The sequence below is a fragment of the Hydractinia symbiolongicarpus genome, chromosome 11, assembly GCF_029227915.1.
Source record: "Hydractinia symbiolongicarpus strain clone_291-10 chromosome 11, HSymV2.1, whole genome shotgun sequence".
NCBI lineage: Eukaryota > Metazoa > Cnidaria > Hydrozoa > Anthoathecata > Hydractiniidae > Hydractinia > Hydractinia symbiolongicarpus.
In genome coordinates, this window is record NC_079885.1 from 20,986,909 (window position 1) to 21,007,367 (window position 20,459).

The window sequence follows — 20,459 nt, forward strand, 5'->3', positions numbered from 1 at the left end:
AATCTTTATTATTCTTGTTATGTGTTTAACTGAAGAATCATAAGTAAACACTTGAGTTTTTTAAAGCTTTTCTCAGCTTCTTATATGTGCCCTACAAGAAGCGAAGTTCCCTACTATCGAAGGCATTTTTTTAACTTCAAAAAGTTTAATTCAAGATCAGCATTTTCTTAAAAGTCTGCATACTTTTTTTTGGCAGATGTTAGTTTTAATTTTTTTATTAACTAGCTCCTATTAAAAAGAAGACGTCGCCTATAAGTGCGAAGCAACATATCGCTAAGGAAATTCCGTAACATGGTACATTTAATGAAAGCACTAGAAATAAAGCAAAAAGCTTAGAACAAATATTCGAAAAGTCTGAAATTCTGAATCAAAATGAGAGTTCTAACCGCTAGAACGAAAGAAAATGGTGTGACACAAGTTCAAGTTACCAGACTTCCAATTCGTCGTGTGATTCGATTCAATTCGGAATACGCGTCTCGTTACACATGGTAAGTTGTTCTATCGGATAGTGCAGTCAAATTTGAAGCTGATAACCTTTGGCTGCGTATTTTATCAAATACTTTTTTACACATACATTAAATATATTATGTCATACATATTAATATTTCCCACAACTATAAATTTGTCAACACATAAACATAAAATCACAATTTTTTTACACCTTTCTTTTTTTATAACGAGCCCAAGACACATTGTTAGGCAAAGCTCAATATCTCTCTTTGCAATATTTTTATGAAGAAAGCTCATCCAACATTACTCAACTAAAAATAAGTCAAAAATAAATTCGATTGGTCGTTGAGGTGATCTTGTTGTGATACTTATCGTTGCAAGCTTTCCAACTGCCGATCGGCTTGTAGGTACTTGGAATTTAAAGTCAAGAAAATCGATACCATCAATTGTTTTGGATATCCTTTGAGGGGAAATCCTTCCGAGGCTTGTTCTGATTGCGAAATCATAATTCGTAGGTGTCCCTGTGTTCAATACTTGTATTTTAATGTCAACATCTTGATCGCCCAAGCGGGCTGTCAATTCGTTACCAGCTTTTGCTACTTGGAAGAAAGATCGCTGAACACTTATAAGTTCTCTTGAAACTCTTTGAAATCGTGTGCCATCTTTTTTTTGACCTGAAAGAAATGAAGAATTAATTTTGATTATTTTGAAATGATAGAATGCACAGTAAAATGTCCAACAAAGCGTCCTGCTTTAATATGGGACCCCCTTTATTTCCTGGGCTTGAAGCTGCAAAAAAACGTTCGACATTCATTTGGAAATTATAACATTTTGCAATAGTTCAAAGTCTATATATATATAAAATTCAACTTTTTTGTTAATAGGAACATTGTGCATTTTAAAATAGGAAGAAATTACGCCTTCATTAAATTGAATTTAAATTTCCATAAATAATGGAAATATAATAATATAAGTCGTTAACCCGTGGAAAAATCCACAGGGTCGCCCGTTGCGTATGCTCGTCCTTTAAATTTACCCGTCGGAACAAAGTGGATAAAAATATATCGCATTTGATATTCGTGCGCATTTTGAGAATTTCGTGTTTCCCTTACGGGACGCCGCTTTCGCGGACGCACAGACAGACGACGGCTATTATTAAAGAGATTGGAAAATAATAAATAAAGTGCTGCGTATCAATAATGCATTAATTAATACCTTTTAGAAGTAGCTTTAATGGAAAAGGAGGTGGCACAAATTTTGTCCTAAATACGAAATCTGTATCTGTTCGTTCTAGCTTTAAATCAGGAATTATAACATCTCCGCTTTCCATTACAACATCAACTCTAAGGGTGGGAATCTGAATTATATTTCCACCAGCAACTCGAATAATGAGATCATTTTCTTGACCTGAAAAAATAATATGTCAATTTAATAAATAATCAGCTATATTTGTAGGGAACAAAGGCGGTCACCACTGTTTGAGTTAACGGCTTTCTAAAGGAAGGGCCAAAAAAGAGCATCGGTTAAATTCAAGATAAAGTATAAAGAATATTCGGTGATTATTTCAGATGAGAGAATAAATCACTTCAGCAACTAACCATCAATGGGATTAAACACAGCGTATGTCGTTCCCTTCACCTCAGCTTGCATATTAAATGAAAATTCAATTGGTTCTTTGGATATTGCTTCGACACCAAATGTTAAATTTCCAACTGCATCCTCATATGTAATCGACCATTCACCTGGAACAGGATTGACAACCTCGAATATCTTTATATTTGAGATCGTGGTGATGTTCTGGGTATAAGGAGAATTATTTGGTGTCAATAGAGTCACTGAATCAGCATTGTTGGTGACTGTCACTGTTATTATTAATATAAAAATATTGCTGTCAACTTGAAATGTTTCTTTGGTTGATTCACTTTTACCTTTAACCGCTATGGACGTGTCAATAAATAAGCTTGATTTTACATATGCCACAAGATTTGGCAGTTCTTTCTCCTTCAGAGAGAAAACATGACCTAAAGAAAAATATTTCCATGACAAATAAAACAAAAGGAAAACAACAGGTCCTCAAATCAAAGAATCTATTCTTAAATGGAATTTCATCAGGTAGTAGCATGGAGACAAAATGGCGTTTACTTTTCCTGATCTATAATCATCATATTTTGATTAAATGCAATACTAAAACTCCCTTCCGGCATTAGCTTTACTTCTTTTTGTTCAATTTGTTAACCCAAAACCAATATGCAGTCCTTTTGAAGGTATTAGAGACTCAAAGCTGTTGGCCCGAGCCTTAATTTTTCAACGCTGCAGAGTCTGATTAGGTAGGTGCCGGAATGTTCCAACAAAAGAGTGCATTTTTCTAGGCTACACTTACCTCCTGTCAAGTCAGCTATCTCTTTGTATTTGGTATCGCCTTCTAAACAACTTTGACCGTCTGTCAATAAGAAATTGATAGTGATAGACTGTGATTCAGCTAATGATTTCAAAGTTAAAGAATTTTCTAACGTCGCATCTTTTGCGGACGCATCCGTAAACACAAACATAGAGCTACCAAATTTTGGTTGACTTTTAAGCGCCTCGATCATGCCTCCATATGAATGTTCTGGACAGTCATCACCACCATGTGCTCGCAATGCAGCTATGTCATTGACACATTGTTCAAGTTGAGAGGAAGCTCTCTTTGTAACTGGTCCAGCCGCTAAAGAAAACGTTATATTTTCTTAAACGGAAAGCTTGAACTCTCAAATTATTGAGTTTAAAAGTGTTCTCAACAAATGAATATTTCTGAGTCTGAAACTTTCCATGAAAAGTTATATCCAGTTTTTGCAAAACAATATACAAAAAGATTCCACGCACAGGTAGAGCTGAAAATTTGTTTAATTAAGGAAAACCGAGTGAGAATTTCAAACGCAAAAATGAATCAGTTGGACAGAACCTAGCATCACGTTCAGATAGTTCAACGATAAATTTCAATCTTTCATACTCGCATTTAAATCTGTATTTATTTTCGTTTTTATAAAAAGAAAAAATCATCAGATAATTTAAGATACAAAACCAATCTCGTTGAATACGTACAAGGATCATTGAAAGGAGCCACAATGCAATCTACGGGTTGTTCTTTAACAACGTTAATAATTGCAGATACCATTTGCCTTGCTGCATATATCTCCGCTGACATTGAACCAGTTGTATCAATCGTAAACATCAGAGTTGATTCACCACCACTGCCAAACACGAGATCAAAATTAGGTGATGATTTATTCTTTAATTCTTTCAGCATTTCAACACCTCCATTGCATATTTCGTCAGGAGTCCTTTGCTCTTTGATTAGAATCTTAAAGCAAGATTAGGAGTAATGTTAGCAATAAACAACAACCTGTAATAAGAAACTGCAGAACGTGTGGACAAATTACGGTCTTCTAACCTGTATGTTAACATATAGTGCTTTTCCAAGTGTACTGCGTGCAAACGAAAAGTGATCTGAATTTACTGCCATAGCGAAGATCTCTTTAAATTTAGCTAATCTTTCTTCTGAAGTATTTCCAAATGATTCAGGATCGCCAAGATTTCTCATTAATGCCGAAGCTTTTTGGACTTGAAAAAGAGCTCTTTGGAATTTTCCTAGAAGAAGAGTCAATCATTAGCTAAATGATATAAAATGGGACTAATCGCAAACGCCTTTGATGATTGGTCCTAGCTACTTTTGGTTAATTAAGTGAAAAGAAATAAAAAAAATTCGTTTACCTGTCTTTTGTTTATCTGGATATTCTGTATTAAAAAACTTTTGAAGAGTCTTGATTACAGTACTGTAAACATTGGTAAAACCAGAGGTCCCTGCAGAATAGAGTTAATTTATCACTGTGACGAAATGAAATGATGCAACGGAATAATATAAGAAGAAAAACGCATCATAAACTTTATTTCACCTTCGCAAAACTGTTTCTGGCATTTCATAAAATCTTTACTTTGGCCTGTACACGTTGCATCTTGAGTTGGCTTTATGCATGTTCGAGTTCTACTCTTTGTTCCTGGTCCACAATCAACATTGCAGTTGCCATAAATACTCCATTGTCCCCATGTACCTATAATGGTTAAACGAGACAAAATGAATTGATAAGTCTGCCAAAAATTTATCTTTTGTCATTGTGAAATAAGATTTTATGATTATAAGGCAACACTGGCAAATTCTATATTCATAAATGCAAGCTGCCTATGTCGGTATTTCTTTGCGCAAAGCACAGCATCGTTAGACTTAAAAATTATTTAAAAGATATCTGCATGTGTTTTAAAGATTTATTTTGTTTATGTAATAGACATTTTCCAAATTTATTTCTTTTGGTGTGCTGCAGTTTTTCCGATTAAAAGTCAAAAGAATTTGACCTGAACAAAGATGTCATTAACACAGGACTTCAGGAAGCCTAAATGACTTACGTGCAGACTATGTAGTAGTACTGAATTTATGGTAAGAAAATAACAGAAGAATTTTAAAACAATGAATTTCGAGAGGCTTTGCAGTAGTTATAGTTTGTATGTAGATACGCTAAAATACGCATGCGCGGCCAAAATTGAGCGAGTATAGAATTGTAAATTTATTTGATAAACAAAATTTAGGGAATATATAGATACAATCAAAGAGGCAAATATGGCTGTCATGAAAGTTGAATGGTCTTTGCTGTTAGTCTAGAAGACCACACTCTTCCTTGTAAAAAAATACGGCGAGAATAAATAAATTACTGCGCTTCTTGTATATCTCTTGCGCCCTCGCGAATGATATTTTCCTTTTGCGCCGTTGTAAATAGTGTTTTGACCTCGCACTTTTGAGAATGATATTTTTGCCTTGCGCCCTCGCGAATAACGTTGTCGTTACACTGTTGTGCGTCTTGGCAACAAACAAATAAACTATTTAGGATGTCATTGACAATAAAATTAGAAGTAAGTAGGAAACACAATAGTTGTAAGTGTAAAACTACTTCAACATTCTTTGTGGACAAAAATAGATACATGTCAAGCCAGAGCTATGACGTTAAAAATCGTATCGTAACCTATATGATTTATTTTACTTAAAAGTGGGAAACACTTTTTTTATTTTGTAATTGTTTTCATCAACTCTTTAAAAAAAAAACCAACAGATAAGAAACAATAATTATATTCTTACCTTCACCAGAACCATCGCCATTTGTGGGAAAACATCGATCTGTTTTCTTGAATAGACATTTGTCACACGCAGCACTATATTGCAGTGTGAGCGGCCAACAGAATCTACAGTAGGCTATGCCGTGTACGCAGCTCAGAAAATATGCTGGGTTTGTAATTTGGTTAGGTTGGGCAGGATCAAAGTATTCGTGATTGCCATTGGATAGACCTTTACACATTTCATTGGAACCTGAGAGAAATGTTTTAATGACGTCAGAAACATTTTGCCTTGTGCATGTTACGCAGTTCGTTAGAAGCTCAAGGTTAACCAAATCAGTATTCTCTTTTAAAGACAAGGGTTAAGGGTCCGATTAGAGTTATATACAAGCGACTCGAGATTGCGTTATAACGAACAATAAAAGATTGAATAAAACCTTTTCATATACTTACATGGGATTTGTGGTAATTGAGCCAAGACAGCATCTATAAAATAGAAAAAAGTTGTTTCACATTGTATTTATGAGTTTCATGAAGTTTTCTTAACCCTGTCCCCTCTTTTGTCTTTTTATAATCGGACAAGTTATCCCTTGAATAAAAAAAATATCGGAATTAAAGTTTCGCAGATTTAACAAGATATTAAATTTCGCGAATATTTCTGCCCTTAAAGCACATTCAGATATGTGTCAGATGTTACATGATTGCCACTAAAAAGGTGTACAAAGATCAACAATTACAAACCATTTAGATGTCAACGGCGAAAGGTAATATAAAATGAAGAATCACTTACCAAGGAAAACATAGACACAAATAAAAGCAGTAACGCTGTAGATCTTCATATCTGTTCTGATCACCAAAATTTAAAACTGTTGTTTTTCGTCTTGTAATTAAAATGAATGCCATCTTTCGCATTTTTCCCTATTAAAAGATGATGGCATCCGTAACACCTTTCTTGAACAATGAAACCATTTTGATTTGACAGACTCCAAGTTAACCCACAACGACGGTTTCCATTTATAGCGGACCTGTTCATTGTCTACAATGACAGATACCACAATACGTGTAAGAACCAGGCCTCGGGATACGATTTGCTAATCAATATTACTCATTTCATAATAGCGGCCTATAGTAATTATTGAATAATTATGTTGTTAAGATTACCTAGCAACAGGTAAGTAGCAATAAGGTGTCTCTCATCAATAGTGTCGATTGCATGTGGTATTTAATTGTTTCTCTACCACGCAGTTAACACTCCTGGTTTCATTGTTTGACGATGCTTCAATATTTTGTTGTTCATTGTACTTAAATAACTGTTTCATTTTGCCACAAAACCACTGTACTGCCAAAAATATCATGATGCCCATGTCTCCTGATCTAAAGGTAAAACATGCTGTTTGGATGTTCCTAGAAAACAATAGGACTGATGGAAATGTATTTCGTTGCTTGTTGAATTTAAATTTGTAATACGATTGGCAAATTTGGTTCACTTCTAACCCCACGTTACTTACTTTACAGTGAAAACTGTGACATTGTTCTTGGATACAAAGTCCTTTGTAATCTTACTTTGTTCTGAAGCAGTTTTAAGACATTTACCCGAAAAGAAATTTGAAGTTGTAATTAATATGAATTCGTTTCTGTCAGACATACTGTTTCAATGTATTTATATGTTTGTGAGGAGCATCTATTCTCCTAGAGATTGTAACATTTTTCTCTGCTATCAGTACATATTTTGTGAACGCTCAAGCTTAAGGAAAACTCAAGCTATTTTAAAGCCTCAAAACGTTATTTAAGACCTTTTTATAATATAAATGTTCTTTGTATGCAATGCTTGCGCAAATCGAAGCATATACTACATCTTTAACGCCTGCTAAGAATTTCGAACAATGAAGACTGTTCTTTTACGTTGCTTCTATAATCATCCATGGCCTTTCAACCGCACACGGTTATTTTTTATGATCTACACATGCACAAAAAAGTCGTTGGAAGCTTCAAACGTTCTTTTTAATCTGATGTAAATTTTCGAGCTTTAAAGGTTTGTGTTATTATATGGTTTAGTATAAGTGTTAATGAAACTACATTGAAGTTATTGATCTGGCATTTGTATCCATTCTTGCTGTGGATATTTTGATATTGCATAAGGTTTTTTCTATAATGTTTAGCGATTCACTTTACTCCATTTCCAGATAGAAAATGTCATTTCCTGTTTTAAACATCACAAACTGGTACTGTTATGCTTCTTTGAAAGTTATGTCATATTTTCATAACACAGTTTAAAAAAATGCGCAATAATACAAGAGAGTGCATCTTTTTTGACCTTTATTATATCCTAGGAGGAGGAATATTTGTTGGCTAAACTTCATTAACCTGGCCATGTCGCCAGTCTAAAAAGGAAGCAAGATTTTTCTCCTACACAAGTTTCGTCATTTCGATTCGAAATATTTCAAACAACAACACTATAGTTACATTCCTAATGATTTCGTTTCTATTTATCGTATCTTTGCGCGAATATTGCGTTATACAATTCCTTATATATTAAACGCGTTTGTATATATCGAAACAGGTGATTGGGTTTAAAACGACGTCATAGGAAATATGTCGTGCATTTAAAAAATCCGGCTGTTACCTGACGGTAACAATTTTGACCGACCTGGAAATACACAGTAAGGATTGAAAGGCAGTAAAAAAAGTACATTAAGAACTAAAATTTTCGGACAAAAAAACTTTCGGCAGACACAAATTTCAGAAAACAAAGATCCACAGGTTTTTCTGTCCGAAAATATTCATTATTTTTATTACTATTGTTATTATTATTCATTATTTTATTTTTTTAAAAAAATAATCTAATACAACTTTCCCGAATCAGTTTTCATTAACGACCGCTGCTATTTCTAAACTTTTTCAAACAAAATTAAAATTTTTTTTTTAATTTTGTACTAATTGACCTCTTCATGAAATAGAAGCTTATTAGTACAAATAAAAAATTAAGAAGACTTTGACCGTAACATTAGCACCACCAAAACAGCACTTTTACATGTCGGATTAAGTAAAACATTTATACACACACCAATTCTATGATGCTGAATATGGTCTTAAAGTCAAAACATCAAAATTTTAAAATTTTAAAAAAACATGCAATTCGGGAAACGTGTTTTAAAGAACTTTGATAACTGTTTTAGGACTTAGATTCTCAAGTGCATTATAGTTTTTTTTCATTGACATCCGCTTGGTAAGCTTGTTGTGTCAGGAACCATTGAAGTTTGTTTTGTGACGAAAACATCAAAGATGATACATAATGTAATCACAAGCGGAACTTCTTGGATTTTGTTCTGAAAAGAAATTTTTTCAACAACAAAGAGAATGTTTGTCCTGCGCATGAACAGCAGAAAAACCAACGTGAATGAAAACATCTTAACTAATCAGATTTAGAATTACAACTTCAAAACGAGGTCGTACAATACAAATAAAATTTATTTCTTGCGTCGATTTAGTTTGATCTCCATCATTCATGAAATTCATTTTTTATTTTTCAGGGAAACAGTTAATCTGCTGATTATTACACAACCAAAGATTCACCACCTGCTAATAATGAATGTTTTTTTTTTATATATAAAATGCTTGCCTAATTTAGCAATAAAAAGTTCAAATTTCTTTCCCAAAAGCAATAAAAATATTATTCGTGGGTATGGAAATTTACCAATCGCTACTTGCAGCCACAATTTTTGGGTTACATATAGACCGCGTGATTTGCAATATAGACTAGCTGTTTAACGAGTCGGCCCATCTTTTTTTAACAAAGCCGATTAAAATATGTTATTTCGTGTGTCCGTAGCGCAACTTTCATTTCTTGTGAACAGACAGATAGAATAAAGCCATTAATAAAATAGATTACGAACACGATTACGTGTCTTAGTATCCCGTGTTTACTTTTCTAGTGAACAACAAAAGTGCTAAAAATACAAAGATTTCATTTACGATTAATTAAGCGATCTTCCTCATTTAATCTGTGCGTGTGACTTCGATGAATAACAACTATATAATCTTGATCTCATTTTAAAACAAAAATAACCTTTATATAGAATATGCTTCACATCACGGTTTCCTGTGGCAGAGTGTTACTACCTAATTATCTAAATGACTACGAGAGTGAATCAAAATAAACATTTTAATAGATTTTTCCCGAATTTCCTAATTATGCCAAACTCAATTAAAGAGGTCGATACTGAAAATGATTTCTATCCCTATGTTCCTTAGCAAAAGGTAGAACAAATTACCTAATTTCGTAAATATTTCTGTCCGTTAAGTGCCTCAATTCCGAGCTGAAAGTTACGGTAAAACCCTTTACATAGCCGAGCTTTCCAAGAACAGCCTCGTTTTCAAAATGATAATTTTCTTTAAATCTAAATAAAATCCAACCAGAATATTATATTGCTCTAAAAACTTTATTTTTTGCATGATAATTTAATATTCTATCCGAATATCCTTATTTGAAGAGCACAGAACCACAGAATAACGTCATAATAATTTATGAAATTCGGGAAAGATGCATTAATCCTAGTTGTACTGGAGGTGTGCACCACCAACTATTTATATTATACCAATTTTTTTTTCATGAATATTTACACGGAATATATATTGTTTGTATATATGACTTCAGTCATATATACAAACAATATGCACAATAAAACTGCTGTTAACGTTCTTCCTATTGATAGTAAACACTAAATATATGATAGAAAAATTAGTAAAATTAGTTAAAAGCAAACTGAGAATGTAGAAAGTGAAAAATGGAGTATGTGACGATAGCATTAAATGGTAGTGTGAGGGCAAAAATAAGAAAAATAATTAGATAAATCGCAATAACCCTGTGTGAAAAGATGAAAAACACACACTGCTCGACACACCATTTGTTGTACTAAAACCTCCCATACTGCTCCAACATGGCTGAAACTTTAATATTTTTCTTTTTAGCAACTTTTCATAAATAAGTATTTGAATTCACCTTTTGGAAGATGCCATAGCAACTGTGTTGTTGATTGTTGGCCCAGAAAAGGCCCTTATTTTTGTACGATTGTTTTTTCCTTACCTCTCTTGTTCAAGAGCGATAACATAAGAACTTTGATTTTCTGGAAAACGTCTGCATGGGAAATACAACAGAGTAACTAAGCAACACCATGTTGAGCGCACAATATGTTCGTTATCTTTTTTAGAAAATTACAGCTCTTGGAAATTAGTTAAAATAGTCAAACGTAATCGACCCAATAATGCTCCACAGCCGTTATTTGCGCTTGCCGTCGCGTACGCATTACAAGCCACTAAACGACCTGCCAAGGTCATTTACAAGTCTGTGCATAACTCAGCAAAAATTGGTGTCATTAAAAGCTTGGGATATAGCTTAAATAAGAACACGTTTAAATATTGATAATTTAACTTACTACACAGCTTAACTTACTACACAGGTCTGGGCTCTAGGGAATATCTCTTGCAGAAATATATTTTAAGCTTGTTTCCTTTTTTTTTTTCGATAGCCAAAATATGTTTTTAGTAGTGTCATATAGCTATTTTATTGTTTCCTAAAAAATAGTCAGAAATGCATAATTTCTTCTAATGTTTCTTTTCCTATTTTTTACCTTTACCTGACGTTTCACTTTCTATTAGCACATTAAAAAGCGCACACGACTTAAACTTATCGATTTTGACTAATTGAATCCCCGGGAAGATCATTGATTATAACTAAACCGTTGAAAAATATAAAAAAAAAATACCTAATTTGAATATTTTTAAGCAAATGTTGTCAATATTATACAAACAATACACCTTTGAAAAACGGAGCCTATGCTAAAAGAATGGTCGCAAAGCATAATGTAGGGTTAAACATATGCTAAAAGAACATAGCAGTGAGAATTATTTTTTTATATAAATGAGTATATTTACACATACCGTTAGATAGTGCGATTTAATATAACAAAAAAGTGGTCTGTAAGTAGCAAATTAAATAATTAGAAAATTTAGAAAAAGAAATAACAGCGACGATATACAAAAATTGCAAGACAACACAAAAAACAACAACAATAACAAAATATAACAACAACACATGTAAACAAATGTTCGCAACTTTCTTTGAAATTAACAAAAAAAAATAAGTGATATAAGCAGCACTAAAAGTGCGAAAAATAATTTGTGAACACTAATTATTCTGGTGGTATTTCTTGATGCTAAAATTTTGAATCAAGCTTTTTGTCTTTATATAAATTTTAGAATGTGTCACCTACCAACCGTGTCAATCTAAAACACCTTTTTACAAAAATAAGATTTTTGCTATGATGTACCAGCTATGTTTATAAAAAAATAAACTTCAATAGCTAACTACATTTTACCTAAAAAATACAATTTGGTTTTACTTAAAAATATGCCAGCAAACCAGGAAAAAGCAAAGTCTACCATATTTTATCTATGATATGGCAATCAACGTGTACTGAAGCGTCTTCTGTGCACAATGGTTTGGTCAGTACTCATTCCCATCTGTTTGCATCTTTTACTTGTCTATGTTACTGGAACCATGTGTTGCAGTGATAAGCCTTTATCTTCATTTTTTACAGACTTAATATGGCTACCAAGAATCCAGGTCGACCAGAAAATTTTCTATAAAATAAATATACATATATATTTTAAAATAAAAATATTTTTCTTAGGACCGCAGTTTTTGTGTGTTAATAAATTGGAGTCAATTTATGTAAAGTTTATTTAAAATTGCAGTTTAAAACGTGAGTTGAAATTTGTTATACCAGTAAAACTCTGTTAAGTAAGAACCAAGAAAACTGGACTTATCTTAAGCGTTTAACAATTAACTGCACTCTTGTATCTCTTTTGTAAATAATATGTTTGTTTTGGCTTCGCGACAGAATAAAAGACATTTTTTCGCGCCAAAAACTATTACACTATGGTCCATTACAATGTGGACGATGTTCTCAGTGAAAGGAGACACACATTTTTTGATTTGGCTGTCGAATTGGGATGACCAAAATTGACAGGTTTTTAGCCCCCAATTGAGTGCAGCAACCAAAATCAAATTTTATTCATGTTTCCCGTATAAAACTTTTAACTTATGCCCCCGAAAATTATTTTTTTCTAATCTATTTAACGGAATCCTACTAACAAATGTCGGTTAATTCTTTCCTTAGTTACAGTTTTTAGATATACCTTGCGTTATGCTTCACATCATGTATTTTATGTATGGATTTATGAGGAGTTTTTTGCAGTGTTTGATCTTAAAAAGGTCCATAGTCGTTGCGCAGAGTCAATTTTCTTTTTCGAGTCGCCTTGCACGGCATAAAAGTCAGATAACAATTTAAGAGGATTTTGAAGATCATTTTCAGGATTTTTAGAGAGATTTGCTGAAACAGTATTTGATAAGTTCGATTTTTCTGTGTACATCCTACTCTCTCCTACATATTTGTGATATAGCACGGATGGGTTGTCTAACAGTGGGTATTGCGAGAATGCATTCTGAGATTTATATAAATACGTCTTTTTTATTTTAGCTTGGAAACGTGTTGGTGCATAAACTCTGGGATAATAGTTAATTTCACTACCTTTGGGTTGTATCATATTGTAATAAAAGTCAGAATTAGAAGTATAGCTTGTTAAAGGAAAGAGTGGTGGTGATGTTTGTTGATATGTAGTGTCTGTTCTTAACTGCTGTTGAATTGTATTGCTATATGGATTGTATATGTTGGGATTATACTGTCTCTGTTGATTATACGTATATGAGGAGCGTATGTTCTGCAATGAGCCGTCGTTAGCGTATGGGTAACTCGTATAGTAACTTCTCGTATATGAAAGTGTCGGTTGATTGTCGTGTGATAAAGTCGTTGAATGTCGGTAATTTAGTTTCGTCGTGTTAGACTTGTTGGAATCCGCCGTAATGTTTTTCTTTAGTTTGGTGTTCTTTATATTTTTATGTTGCTTGTTAGTACGGTTAATGTTTGTGTTCTGTGAATTATTAGTGTTTGAGTGTTTATGTGTGTATTTATAGCTTAATAATGGTACCTTTTTCAGTTGGTGATCGATGTTCGATTGAAACATTGAAGGTGGTTTACGTGGCGTATTAGCGACAGCTTGAGACGGATTTCCAACTAACTTTTGTGTCAACGAAGGCATTTTAAACTTTATTTTAGCAGGGTTGATTTTTTCGTAGTATTCTTTAAAGTTTTTACGTAATCTAGGTTTAATTTTAAGCTGATAAAGTTTCTTTGGTTCAGTGTTTGTGTAATGCAATTCCATAAAATCCTTGTTCACACGCGCTAAAATAAAACCTCCAAACAAACCATGCTCAAACCTAAAAATTTAAAACATTCGTTACTTGTTAATATTTAAGATTACCGAAAAAATTTTTAATGTTAGGTTAGGTTTGTTAATGTTAGGTTAATCTCATTTGCATTAACTGTAAAAAATATTATGATCAACTAAACGAAATAATAAAACTTAAGACGACCATTTTAAAAGGATCCGTCCCTGGATAAACATGTCAATATGGACATAAGAGTTTCTACAGATACAATTTCTGGTAAAATTCTTGCAACTCAAAAACAAATCTTTCACAACTAACTGACGTCACCAGCAAAACTGATTGGTTTTTATCCCTTTGTAATGCTAATTAGTAGCGTCACATATCACGCAGAAGGAAACATTACATTTTTTTGCTTCTCATCTTACATCCCCTTTCTCTGGCTATTTTTTATGGTCAGTTTTATTAAAAATAGCCAGCCTTTATCTCAATGTTTATTATGTCCCGAATTTTAGTTTTATACACGATAAAGTCTAGGATCTCCTGAGGAAAACTTTAAATTCCATCATTGACAAAATTTAAAAAGATTATACAAAGAAATGTGTTTTTTGCAAGTCTTACAATGCATTTTAGGACACTCTTAACAAATACTGACTTTTGATCTTATTTGTGAGGCGTACTCACGCCGTCGTGCGTAGAAAAAATCCTTGCCAGAAAAAAATAAAAGAATGTTCTGTTTTGGCGCCTTTTTGCCGCCTTATTGCTGACTCTGTCCGGACTTTTCCCCGACATTTCGGCGATTTTTTTTCCGACTCTTTACCGATAAGTCATGTGTTAAGTAATACTAATAAACTAATATCAAACTCTGGAGTCTTACTTGAGTGAGGAAGGCGAAAGTTTATTTTTACTGGTCATTCGTGAGTCAACAAAGTTACCGCTCCCACTGATAAAATAGTGAACAGATGAATCTTTTTCTTTGATATGCTAAAAGTAAAGATAAATAGTCAGGACAGAAATGCCAAACAAAATCAAAATTTGATGTATCGGCCTCTATAATAACATCATTAGTCAAAAATATTACGTTTTTGACAAACTTTGGACATATAAAGTAATAACATCCGATATCTGCCAAACTCGTCGACCTTTTTAATGTTAAAATATAACTTAATTATAAATGGCGCATTCTAAAAAAAATATCTGGATAGTGAACATAGGGAAGGTAGCTGCCAAATATCAGAGTATGATATTAACAATCTCTGAGATACGAGTCGCAGATCTAGCTACCACAAGTCTAGTAAGGCTAAGTGGTGAAATTTTAGCTACTAGAGTTGTTATCTGCGGAACAATCCTGAAGGAATTAGTTATGTTAAAACCATATAAGAACTGTATGGCGAAATTACCTGCAGATTATGGTCGTGTCCACTAAAATATGCAGTTACGTCATATTTTTCAAACAACGGTTTTAGTTTTTCTATTAAACATGGTGTGTTTCCATGGGTACCGGCAGAAAGTACAGGATGATGTCCAGCAACAATCAAGTAATCTGCCCTGCAAAAATCATGTTACCAACTTTATGTTACCATAATACCAATAAAAATAACTGAACTAAAAAATGTTAATTTTCAAAATTACTGTGAATTTACCTTGAATCTTTTAATTTGTTTTCTATCCATTTATATTGCACCTCCGGTGGTGGAGAACCGCTTTTTCTAAAATACGTATAATTCCAATACAGCGAATTTATTTTTACAAATTTTACTAATTGTTACTGAGAATAAGCCTTAATGGTTTCAAGTTAGGTGCACTTCCAAGAAGAACAAGAACAAGAACAAAAGAGACAAGAAAAATAAAAATAAGTCAAAAAATAAAAACGAAGTAAAACGTACTTGTTATACCAACATAACATGGTTGTATCTATCATTACAATTTCCACCGTTTTGTTGGAGTCTGGGATGGGATAAACTAAGAACATTTTGAAGACTATCATTTGTATCATTTATACAATAATTTCTCTTATTAACCGTGATGTTCTTGCGCTTAATTAGAGGGGAAAACATTAAAGGTCAACAACTTAAACTTAGATAAAAACAGTGGCACAAAACCTTATTCCAGGAGTTTTATTCCATAATAAAAAATAGCTTTATGAAAACCTAAAACCCTCTCAGTGAAAAGAATTATCATGTTTTAAGTAGAGGCATGAAATAACTAATAGAAAAGGTATTATTATAAACAAAATTCGCTATTGTCGAAATATAAACTTACAACTCCAAAAACATTTATCGGCTTAAGAATTTAGCAACAGTTGTATCCTGTGCCGATTGATGAAAAATCTATGAACGTCACACTGAATAAAAGCAGTTTTGGCGCTCCATTTAGCGAGATTACGACGAGAACAACGTAGAAATATAACGCAGTTCTTCATTTAAGGCCGATACTGAAGATAGTTACCATTTTGGCTTGCACACATAAAAAGCAGGATAGCTGTACTTTAATAAATATGTGGAAATTAAATCTATTTTATTTCTATCCTTACCAACTGAATAATAATAATCTGGATATTTCCAACGGGTTGATACTTTGGTGTATTCGATTTGAGCGGAAATATTCTGCGCGTGGTCATGGTTCCCAGCAATCATATACCAAGGTATATTCAGTGAAGGATCTGAGTAAGTGCGTTCAAATGTTAAAAGAAAACGAGGATCGTTCACGTTTTTAACACCAGTAAAATAAAAGTTATCACCGACTCCAACAATGAATTTGCAATTCAACTTTGCTGTTACCTAAGGAAAAACATGCAAAGGAAAAACCATTATATGTTATATGTTTCTTAACGCTGATTATCTGTCAAGATTTCTGAAGATACAACCTAACCAATGAAGTAACATGCCAATTAAGTTTCAAATTTATTTCCTTAACCTCTGTAAAGGCCCGTCAATACATTCTGAAGAACATTTAATACAACTGTAGTGTGGAGGTGATTAGAATTGGATCGTATTATTAAAATTTAGAATTTAAGGAAGAAAAACTGCTTTAATTTGTTGGCTATGTTTTCTGTTTAGTAAACGAGACAAAAATTAAAATCCGATTCATGCAAATGTATTGCCAGGGAATAACCAAGAATTTTTTATTTTAGAGGAAATTTTCTGAACACGGATGTGTATATCTTTGCTTCCACTAAATTTAAAAAGAAATGATTGAAATTCCATCTCGTCAATTTCGTAACTAATGAAACTGTTACCGGGCACCTCCAGTAGATAAGTGCAGTTTTGTACAGATGAATTATATTTATTAGCAGGGGATACCGCAGTCCTAAATTGGTCCAGTTATTATAAAAAAAGAAAAATCTAATAAAAACATGCACACAAAAGTTTCTAAGCGATAATTTTTCATAAATAATACCTGATCACTAACACCTTGTTCGCTTTTTTGATGAAAGTTTCGGACATTTTCGGTGAGAAATCTGATACTTGCTATATGATAGGTTCTTTAATTGACAATTTGTTAAAATAGCCGAGATTACAAGCAGGCTAATTACAGCCCAACAAGCCAAGCCAGACGTCTAACCGAGTTCATATTAAGACCTCCTCATCAATAGCCCGTCACTATACAACTTTTTTTTTCCAGAGACACGTTAAAGATAAAAGCGAGACTGTCGGACAAGGACAAAATCATACAACATCATTTAATTTTTTAATACATTTCAAAAGAAATCAGACGATTGGTCATAAAGTCCTCTCCATGTTGCAAATTTCAACCTGACATTATACATTAGAATTGAAAATACGATTTGGATTTTAAGTATCAACAATAATTATGCTTAAAGGTAAGACCAAAGCCAAGAAAACAAATCAGTTGTCTATCTTCTGAGAATTACTTCTTTCAAAAACCTTACAAAAATTCTTTCATGTGAACAAGCAACGCTCAAGATTATATGACTAAAAATGCTTTCTACACTATATACACTAGCAGTGTTTTAATTGAAAACTGAAAAGCCCTTGCAGACTGAGAAATTTCGGATTTTTAACTTCATTTATATTTATGCATGTGCGGATTTGCAATTATAAGTTTTCCATATGTTAATCAGAGGTTAAAGTAAGCCCCTTTACCAGAGCAAGAACTGACGATGAATTTGCAATTTTTTATGATTTATCAAAAGTAAGTTTCTTCATTTCAAGATCATGATGAATAATGAAGACGGCTACAGGATAGACTTCTGCTCATTTCTTAACAACGCCTTGTAAAAATAGGTAAAAAGGCAAATTTAACGGAGTATCTAACATATAGCTCATCAAATATTTAATTAACAGCCTTTAATAGTATTTCTGATCGAATTGACTTAAACACGAACTTATCCATATTTCACACACGGATGCGAACACAGCCGAGGCCAGGTCGCAGGGCATGACGCTGTGACGTTAAGGCGATCATCTCTTAAAGAAATCGGTCGAAGATCGAGGACAAGGAAAATGCAGCCGGTTTTAATAAGATCTCGGATATGATCCGACATCTTAATAAAGTGTTTTTAATCATAATAAACCGTTGACCATCAATAACCATTCTTAGAAAATTGTTACGTAAATAGTTTTTTCTAGTTTTTAGAATCATATCACTACTGCAAATAGGAAGAGGAAAAGTTCTTAACAAAAATAACAGTAAAGTGTTGAAAAATCAATACGCAACCTTCAACTTACCTTTCCGAGAAGATTTGCAACTTTTTTTTGCGAAGGCGTCTGGTACGGAGGGTGTGGAACGCCACCAATGTCTCCGATGATTGGAAAGCACAGCTCACTAGAGGACTTTCTACAGTCGACCACAGAGCTTTCATAGTGCACCACAATAAAAGTTAACAAACTGAGAAATAAAATGTCCATTACGTCTTTTTAATTCTCCTCTTTGTTGTGTCATCACATGATGTCATGTTATTGACAATTCTATTTTTTTTGTTGCTAGGCTTGCGTAACAACAAGATATGTACTGGTTAGCTGGAATCGAGTAACAGTAATTAACGTTATATGCCGTTTATTTATATGTCAGCATTCCACATTCCCGTGTAAAAGTTACACAAAATAATTCCAATCAATGCGTTCGACTCCTTTTTGCATGTTCTTCCGAAGTTCTTATCCTAAAAGTTTGATGTGTTTTTATTTTAAAAAAATTCTGCTCAATAATCATGCCCAATTTTCTGCACTGCGTTCCAATTTGTGTTTGCTCATTTAACGCATGCGCGCAGATAGGCATATTATGCTCAAGTTGAGTTTGCTTAATGAATAGTTGGCATTTATTTTATGCGTACCGAGCAAATCAAGGTAACAAACTGTGCAAACACCTACACCTTACACTGTGCTTCAAAAAAGAGGTTTGGGAACTAGCACGTTGGTTCTTTGTAGTTGTAGGTCTTGAAACGAGGTTGGGTCATCTTCAAAATGTACATACATTCCAAGTTAATGTTACTTCGTTACATTTTTAAACATATTGACTATAAAATCAACGGTCAGCGTTCTTCAGTTCTATTAGATCTACAACATTGGTGGAAAAGGGTATAAAAAATAGTAAGAAAAAATACAGAATGCGGATAAAAGGAAAACAGGTGTTCTTACTGATATGTGCTTCGGTATGGTTGTGGAAGAGGAAAGCTTTAAATGAGGATGAAGATGATATCAAAAAATTGTAATCCCTGCATCGATTTATAAACTTTTTGTCCTGTTTTGTAACTTCTATTTGTAACCCCTATTTGTCTTTTTTTAGACCTTTCCTCAACATCACGTGATCAAAATCCAGTCGGCTTGTTTGTTTGTTTGTTTTGAGAAAGTAACCTTTTATTCAAAACAGATAACATTTCCAAATAAACAAAAATGTTATAAAAAGTGAAGAAAGTTATATACTGCACTCTAAAAAAGTTCGCGTATTTTAAATTAAAATTTTGTATTTTGAAAAATGTGTTAGTATTGTCTCTTCTTGACTTCCCTAACGGACTCATTTCCGGTACAGACTTCTATCTGCAACAGGTAAACGTGGACTTAGATTTGTATGTATCGCAGCTTCTAAACAAACTTTATTTTTATGGTTATATCTGTGGAAGAAAAGGACTGTTTTGACTGGTCAAAAAACAAACTGCTGTTAACAATCTATAGTAAAAAAATTTGGCTTGTATGTCATGCAGTGATTGCCTAATTATTATTTTTTAAGTTGGATTAGATTTAGTGAATAGTCAAGTACTTTAAATTTGTCACGGAATTTATTATGTATCTTTTGACAAAACACATATCTTTAGCTTCAAGGTATACGTTTTTCTTACCTTTCAGACCTGCACGAGAGATTATTTTCAGAAGTTGAAATTAGTTGCGAATTTTATCATTCAGAACCGAAAAATGAATGGAAGGTATTACTGTTGATATTACTGTTTCAGCGAGAAAGCTTGATTAAAATTTGAGGAAAAAGAAGATTAGAACTTTGGCTTTAGGTAAGTGGCCCTAAGTAAGCCAAATGTCAACCAACTGTTACAGTCAGAAGCGAGTAGCATAGTGGAAAACAAATGGTGCTGGGGACGAAATTGTGAACGATATAAAATAATACGTCCATGGTCTAAAAT

At 33.1% G+C, this 20,459-nt stretch overlaps 2 protein-coding genes across 3 annotated transcripts; both read right to left on the reverse strand.

Moving 5' to 3' along the window:
* Positions 1-200: 200 nt before the first annotated feature.
* Positions 201-4,512, reverse strand: LOC130613503 (von Willebrand factor A domain-containing protein 7-like). The gene is made up of 4 exons (XM_057434836.1): positions 3,532-4,512; positions 2,831-3,154; positions 2,049-2,522; positions 201-1,857 (listed from the first exon to the last, which is right to left on the reverse strand). The coding sequence occupies exons 1-4, from the start codon at positions 3,734-3,736 to the stop codon at positions 1,655-1,657; spliced, it is 1,206 nt and encodes a 401-aa protein (XP_057290819.1). The 5' UTR covers positions 3,737-4,512; the 3' UTR covers positions 201-1,654.
* A 7,438-nt stretch (positions 4,513-11,950) lies between these two features.
* Positions 11,951-19,084, reverse strand: LOC130614585 (tartrate-resistant acid phosphatase type 5-like). Of its 2 annotated transcripts, none has more exons than XM_057436011.1 (8): positions 18,562-19,084; positions 16,404-16,650; positions 15,757-15,832; positions 15,514-15,579; positions 15,271-15,418; positions 14,748-14,854; positions 12,784-13,921; positions 11,951-12,225 (listed from the first exon to the last, which is right to left on the reverse strand). In XM_057436011.1, the coding sequence occupies exons 1-7, from the start codon at positions 18,739-18,741 to the stop codon at positions 12,823-12,825; spliced, it is 1,923 nt and encodes a 640-aa protein (XP_057291994.1). In that variant the 5' UTR covers positions 18,742-19,084; the 3' UTR covers positions 11,951-12,225; positions 12,784-12,822. The 2 variants fall into 2 exon arrangements, with proteins under 2 accessions (XP_057291994.1, XP_057291995.1); XM_057436012.1 differs by having other exon boundaries at positions 11,957-12,225; positions 13,633-13,921; positions 18,562-19,083.
* Positions 19,085-20,459: the final 1,375 nt, after the last annotated feature.

Bases quoted from the DNA above. Each gene is read 5' to 3' on its own strand.
- LOC130613503 (XM_057434836.1), bottom strand. From the start codon at position 3,736: ATGCTGAAAGAATTAAAGAATAAATCATCACCTAATTTTGATCTCGTG. The intron at 2,523-2,830 runs GTAAGTGTAGCC...CTTTGATTTGAG, and splicing joins GATAGCTGACTTGACAGGAG to GACCTGTTGTTTTCCTTTTG. The intron at 1,858-2,048 runs GTTAGTTGCTGA...TTATTTTTTCAG, and splicing joins TGTGTTTAATCCCATTGATG to GTCAAGAAAATGATCTCATT.
- LOC130614585 (XM_057436011.1), bottom strand. From the start codon at position 18,741: ATGGACATTTTATTTCTCAGTTTGTTAACTTTTATTGTGGTGCACTAT. The intron at 15,833-16,403 runs GTAAGGATAGAA...AAATGTTCTTAG, and splicing joins AGATTATTATTATTCAGTTG to TTTATCCCATCCCAGACTCC. The intron at 15,419-15,513 runs GTAAATTCACAG...TGATTTTTGCAG, and splicing joins AACAAATTAAAAGATTCAAG to GGCAGATTACTTGATTGTTG.